The 6,861-nt window shown below is 49.2% G+C and overlaps 1 protein-coding gene across 1 annotated transcript; it reads right to left on the bottom strand.

The window, feature by feature from the left end:
• Positions 1-2,785: 2,785 nt before the first annotated feature.
• LOC139707346 (PRAME family member 5-like) lies at positions 2,786-5,821 on the bottom strand. Its single transcript, XM_071618554.1, has 4 exons — positions 5,535-5,821; positions 5,027-5,151; positions 4,571-4,748; positions 2,786-3,335 (listed from the first exon to the last, which is right to left on the bottom strand). The coding sequence occupies exons 1-4, from the start codon at positions 5,819-5,821 to the stop codon at positions 2,786-2,788; spliced, it is 1,140 nt and encodes a 379-aa protein (XP_071474655.1).
• Positions 5,822-6,861: the final 1,040 nt, after the last annotated feature.

Genomic DNA, 6,861 nt, shown 5'->3' with positions numbered 1-6,861 from the left:
CTGGTGAAACAGCAACTGTTATTTTAGAGTCTAAAGCTTGGTTAATATAAAAACATCAATAAAATTGTAGTACACTTCACTTCTTTTCATACTCAATGTGCTTGCTTACATTGACTCGACCCCTAAATCTCCCTCTTGTGGTTTTTTGGCTTAAATATGAAGCATCACTGAAGGTGGTGTGCTACTCTGGCCATCTCACTTTTAGAGAGTAGAGTGTCTGCTGCTGGCCACCAATAAAGGCTTAATTGGAATGGCAATGTGTGGTCTGAGAGTTATTTGAGGGTCTCGGTATCAGTATTACACTCATCCAGAGGAATTTTGCAGTCTGAGGCTATTATTCTCCTTTAAGTTATGGCACTTGCTCCCCGGTGCAATGTTATCTCTTGAGGGTTTTCAAAGCTCTATGGCCAGGTTCTGAGGTGCACACTTTCAATCCCAGTAACTTGGGAGGCTGAGGCAGGAGGATCAGAAATTCCAAGCCAGCCTGGGCAACATAGTCAGACCTTGTCTCAAATAAATATATAAAATGTGTTGGGGGTTTAGCTAAGTAGCAGAGTGTCCCAAGTGGCCTTGAACATGAGATCCTCCTGTCTTGTCCTCTACATTCACTGGGATTACAGGCCCATACAACCACACCCAGCACTCCTTATTATCATTATTTATTTATTTATTTAAAAGGGATTGAGCCTGCTATAAGGGAATGAGACTGGGGTATTTGCCAATGAGCTACATCCCCAGCCCTGCTCTGAGGAATAGAATATGAATATGCCAGAGTGCTGCTAACTGGGCCCTGGAGAGGAGCCTAACACACCTGGCAGGCTGTGCTTCCAGCCCTTTGGGAGCCACTATCATGTAGGAAGCTCAGCCCCTCCTGAGACCACCAGGCTGAAAAGTGCACCCAAGAGGTGAGGCCCTGGTGGGTAACAGGCCACATACAGAGAAGACCAAAGGGAAGTGTGGTACATAGCTGTAATCCCAGCAACTCAGGAGGCTGAGGTAGGAGGATCACAGGTTGGAGGCCAGCCTTAGCAACTTGAGACCCTGTTTCAAAATAAAAAATAGGGACTGGGATGTAGCTCAGTCATAACACTATGTATTAAGCACCTGTGTGTCTAGACATGGGGTCAGGTAGGATCCACATAGATGAAGATGGCAGGTGAGTCCCTGTCTCTGGGGCTGGCCATCTATAAGAAGCAAGAATGTGCAATGTGGCCAACAGTGATCGATTCCTTCTATGGAACAACCATGGTGTGGACAATGGGGTGTTCAGGGAGGGCCTCAGAGGTGATGCCAACTGAGACCTGGAGGAGGAGCCAGTCTAGTACTGGGGAGTAGGGGGCACATGGGGACAGCAGACAGCCCCCTGCCTGCCCCTTCCACAGCCAGAGCCAGTCACCACAGCAGTTGAACCCCTGCTCCAGCAGTTGCTCCTGACTGGCAAGTAGCAGATTTTCACCCCAAGAGGGAGAGAGAGCCAGTCTGCTTGAAGGAGAGTGACCTTGGGAACATGCTGTGGCTGCAGAAGGTGACAGCACTTTGATCTTTCTGGACACTCCTCCCAAATGGCGGCCTGGCCACAATTCTACAGATCTGAGCCCCTTCGGAACACTCGTCCACTCGTTCTGGAAGCTGTAGATGCTTGGAGCAAGGAGAGAGTTATTTGATGGCAAAAAGAATAGTCGAGAAATAGTATGGTTAAATCCACAAGAAGGGGGTCCAGGAGTGTCCTGCTTTATTGATCACACTGGACAGATTGTCCGCAAATGACCAATTAAAAAAATCCATTTTGAGCTCCCACCAAACAGAAAACAATCCTAGTCTTGAGTCCTGTTCCTCAGTTATACCAGAAGGTAGCCTTGAACCTCCAGTGGTGTCTGAATTAGGCAACTGGAAGTTCTTTTAAATAGCCTAGTCACATAGTACAGACTAAAATTCTAAAGTACCTGTAGTTTCTGTCCTCTGACCTTGGCTATGGTTGTCTGATCTTTCCGAGTTAACCTCCCCCTTCACTTTCCTGAACAAATCTGCAGGCAGCACCAGGCTTACAGGACTGCTGGTCTGTCTTGGTAGCTCAGACTTGCTTCTTGGCCCTGAGCAGAGGCACAGAAAAAAAGCAGGGCTTCAAATCCATCAAGGCAGGTATGGCAGTTATGTCCCATGCTTCCAAAGGATTTCAAATTAGCAGCCGGGTGTGGTAGCACACACCTGTGGTCCCAGCAGCTTGGGAGACTGAGGCAGGAGTATCAAGTTCAAGGCTACCCTCAGCAACTTAATTATGTCCTGCAAAACTTGGAAACTAACTTAAAAATAATTGGGGATGTGGCCTAATTGTTGACCACCCTTTGATTCAAATCCCCCCCCCACACACACACACAAATCATCATAACAGTGAAAATTTAGTACATTTTTATTATGGAATAATAGAGCCCAAAACCAAGTAGCATAATAAATGAAGGTCCTTATATCTATCTTCCTGAAGGCCAACCCTAACCCATTTTTTCAGGGGTACTGGGGATTAAAGCCAGGGCATTTGACCAGAGCTACATCCCCAGCCCTTATTTAGAGATGGTCTTCCTGAGTTGTCAAGACTAGACTCAAACTTGAGGCCATATGCACACATGAAACCCATCAGAAATTTATAAGAAGCATTTCTTGAGGTTCTGGAGATGAAACTCACGGCCTCATGCCTGCAGGGTGCACTCTACCTGAGCCTCACCCCCATCCCAAGAAAGCTAATGTGTTGTGCATGTCAATAATCCCCTGCCTACCGAATTGCCACTGGGTTTCAGGCAATAAAATCTGTATGTTTGAGGTGAAGAACACAATCGTAAGAATAAATCTGGATGTCGAGGACAGGCCTGATGTCCTTCACCAGCTGCATCAGCTCCTTCTGAACCTGGTCAAATTTCATGGGGTTGATCTCAGCCCAAAAATCCCTGAGGATTTCGTCAAAGCTCTCCAGAGGGGCAGGGTACTTCACTTGTTCCAGCGGCAGGCTAGTGGTGTGGCTCAGCAGGTTCTTAAGAGCAGTCAGGGGGATTTGGTTCCCACAGAAACTGAAGGTTTTGAGCTGGGAACAGTGACCCAGGGCTGGTGAGATGGCATCTAGCTGGGACTCTGTTATCTCACAAAACTCTAAGACCAGGGTCTCAAGGGTGTGTGCCACCTTCTCCAGCAGGACCCAGAGGGGCTCAGGACTCATATCTTTCATGGAAAATGAGCTGAGATCCAGACACTTCAGTTGATCAGTGCTCGGACACAGGGACAGATGCTTTAAATCCTTCTCCTTGAGCAGACAATCTCTCAGCGAGAGTGTTTTCAAGGGGGTCCGACTCCTGGAGAGAAAGAAAAGAGTTACTTCTGGAGAATGAAGGCACCAAGAGGATAGAGTGGGAAATGGTAGGCGAGAACTATCTAATATCAAACCCAAGGTCGCCCTGACCTTCTGATGATGGTGGACCCCCAGGACACTGCGGGTTGCAGAATCTGCTCATACACATCACTGAATTTCAGAGTGAGCCTTCACCACCACTTGAGTGACCAGGTGGGTCCATCATTTCTAAGGCACTCCCCCTCACTGCCAAGCCAAATGCTACAGCTCTGTCCACAGGAGGTCAGGGGAGTCATGTATGAAGGACAAACCCAGGCAAGATGAAATAAACCCACCAGCGTTGTCCACCTGTGGGGGTCACACCCTGTACCCTGCATCCCTGCTCTTCACCCTCAACTCCAGAATCACTGCCACGTCCGGCTAACGGAGCCGAGTCTGGCGAGGGACGGCTGGGTTAAGAATACACAGGACACCAAGGTTCTTCATCCAGGAGGAAGCGTGTGTGACCTTTATTGCCAAATTTGTTCCCCTTATATATCTTTTTAACAGCTGTGGGAAATCACTCAAAAGTGAGGAGGGAAGAGTAATAACTGCGTCCTTTGGTTACCGTCACGTCACCGTCCCCTATCAGGAGGCTCGAACAGGTGAAGATGTTCCCGAGAGACACATGCTCGAGGCAGATATATAGGAGACCGAAAACCCTCCACACGGCCTTGTGAGCTGGTCACATTGACATGCAGAACAAAGAACTGGGGGTTGAGTCCCCAGGGGCCAGGGCGGGCCTGCTACCAGCACACCACCTGAGGCTCAGAGAAGCCTTCCCATGGGAGCATTAGAGGTGGCTCCTCTGCACCCAGCTGGAGAGCAAAGAGCTTCCCTGTTGCAAGGTGCAGTTGTGGGAGCTTCCCACCTCCAGTGTCCTCTACTCTACCCCATCTCCCACCTCCTTTGCTCAATAGGCCTCCCAGGGAAAGATCCTCACCCACCCTCACTAGCTCCTGTCCCTCCACCAGCTGGCTTCCAAGCAGAGTTACCCTTCCCAGACCATAAACCCTGGTTTAGCCCTTTGCTCTAACACAGCTTAGGAGATCAAACTTCAGGATACAATATGAACAGATGATGGGTTATTTACCTTCAAGTGTCTTGTTCACCATGAGAGTGTCAGTGGTGGCACATAATAGGTGCCCTTTCAGATTTCCTGTTACTGGTCTGCAGAGGAAACTTACCCCCCTTACTCACCCCAGCACCTGTTCCAGGTGGCTCTCGAGGAGGAGGACAGCATCCACACAGAACTTCTGCAGGCAGTCCATCCTGAGCAACTGCGAGGTGAGCTGGGTGAGCAGCCACTCATGCTCCTCTGGGGAGGTGTGGGGAGGCACACGGAACTTGCAGACCTGCAGCTTCTCAGGTTCCTGATCTGGCCCAAGAAAGGAGCACAAGCAGCCAAGGTGGAGGGCGCCCAGGTGCAGTGCACTTCCACCTTCTGGACAGAGTCCAGCTGCATCAGTCTCAGGACCTTCCTGGTGTGGCGGGTGGATTTTCCAAAGATCTTCAGCCTATTGCAACACAGGTGCAGCCTGTCCCTTCTTTGTGTGACCCATAGGAACAAGTGGGTCAGGAATTCATCCAGGGGCCTTTTTGTGAGGCTCAAGTCTATGAAAACCTTCAAGGTTGGCTTAACTGCCATTGCTGGACCATGATTCAGCATTCCATTCTTCTTCATGGTCTCTGGTGAGCAGACATCGAGCACGGCTCCTGACCACATTCTCCAGAAGTTGTAGCAAACATTTTGTAAATCAAGCACCTGCAATTTCCACCTCCTGTGGGGACCACAGCAGAGTCTCAGCTTTGAGTCCCCTTCCTTCACCTCTCAGCTTCTGCTCCCTGCTCCACCTCTTCCTTCCTTCTGTCTCACTTTTCTGCACCCACTTCCCTCCAATCCAGCCTGGTGCCCCCACCTGTACCAGCTGAGTGAGAGGCAGGTGCAGTCTTTTTCATGGTCACCACAGCTGCCACAAGTAACTCCACATCCAGAAGCCCACTCCCAGGTGGGGCTCAGCATGGCCAAGGCCTCTCCACCCCTCCTTGCTGGCAGAGTAGGAAGTCCTTGGTCCACCCTTCAACACCCACTCTCCCTGGATCCATCCATCACTTCCTTGGATCCCCAGGGTGCTCCCTTCTAGGTCACCTGGGTCCTCCTCACCTGGGGCGATCCTGCTGGACAAGCAGCATGTCCAGCCCATCCAGTGCCACTTGGAGCATCTCCAGCTGTGGCTTCCTCATCAGGGCCCCCAGGGGCAGGCAGGTGAGGGGCCAGGCCTGCACCATTTTCTTCACGACCTCAGTGTGTCCCCTGCTGAAGGTTTCCACAAAGAATGGTGGGAAGAGCTCTATGGGCAGGTCCTCCAGATCCAGGTCGGCCCTGGACTTGTCACTCAGCAGGCTGCACCCTGCCAGCTCCAGCAGCAAGGGTGGGGAGTGGATGCTCATCCTGGGGAGTCTGAAAGAAGAAGGATCCTGGAAAATGATCCAGGGAAAAGGCCACCATCCCATCCATTGCCAGCGACTGGGGTGTCTATAAGCACACCTCACCCTTATGGGGGAAAGCCTTTGATTATTATTTTGTCCTTATAAAAGGGGAGTTGGAGTGTCATGTGACCTAATGCAGTAGGCTCCTCAGTTTGAGCAACTACCATGGCTGGGAAAGGACGTGTCCTCACATGGGTACGTTAGTTATAATTTTAAAAAATTAAATAAGCAATTGTAAAAGCATGTGCCCATATTATAAAATACTTGGAAATTACAACAGAGTCCCATGGATATCTGTTACCAATATGAGATTCTGCCACCTTAGGGGGGAGTTGAAGAGAACAAATAGATCAGAACAGAGTCTATGAAGTGTTGCATGAGGTAGTTTTAAGCTTCTGTGTAATTTGTTTAAACAATAGAATTACAAAACCATGTAAGACATAAGGTATAATTTTGGGGACTGGGACTGGGTATTGAACTCAGGGCACTCAACCACTGAGCCACATCTCCAGCCATATTTTGTATTTTAGTTAGATACAGGGCCTCACTGAATTGCTTAGGGCCTCACCATTGCTGAGGCTGGAGTTGAACACCAATTCTCCTGCCTCCTCAGCCTCCAGAGCAGATTGGATTACAGGCACATGCCATCTCGCCTGGCAATAAAGTTTCATTTTAAGGGCACACAAAGTAAATATCTTAAATGACAAAAAATAGAATTCCAATCATTCTCCTTGGGTAAGAAATATTAAAGTGGCTTTGGCTGGAGCTCAGTAGTGAAGCGGTCACCTAGCATGTGTGAGGCCCTGGGTTTGATTCTCAGCAGCAATAAAAATAAATAAATAATGGACTGGGGATATAGCTCAGTTGGTAGAGTGCTTGCCTCGCATGCACAAGGCCCTGGATTTATTCCCCAGCACCACCAAATACATAGATAGATTCATAAATGTGTTGTGTCCCTCTCAACTAAAACCAAAAACAAAACAGAAGAAGATTTGGGCCTT

Source organism: Marmota flaviventris, chromosome 10 (assembly GCF_047511675.1).
Source record: "Marmota flaviventris isolate mMarFla1 chromosome 10, mMarFla1.hap1, whole genome shotgun sequence".
Classification (NCBI taxonomy): Eukaryota; Metazoa; Chordata; class Mammalia; order Rodentia; family Sciuridae; genus Marmota; species Marmota flaviventris.
This window is presented reverse-complemented; position numbering and strand designations above follow the sequence as displayed.

Excerpts from the sequence above, each read along its gene's own strand:
- LOC139707346 (XM_071618554.1), bottom strand. The coding sequence starts at position 5,821 with ATGAGCATCCACTCCCCACCCTTGCTGCTGGAGCTGGCAGGGTGCAGC. Across the intron at positions 5,152-5,534 it reads GTCCAGCAGGATCGCCCCAG|GAGGTGGAAATTGCAGGTGC; the intron begins GTGAGGAGGACC and ends TGGTCCCCACAG. Across the intron at positions 4,749-5,026 it reads GAATGGAATGCTGAATCATG|ATCAGGAACCTGAGAAGCTG; the intron begins GTCCAGCAATGG and ends TTCTTGGGCCAG.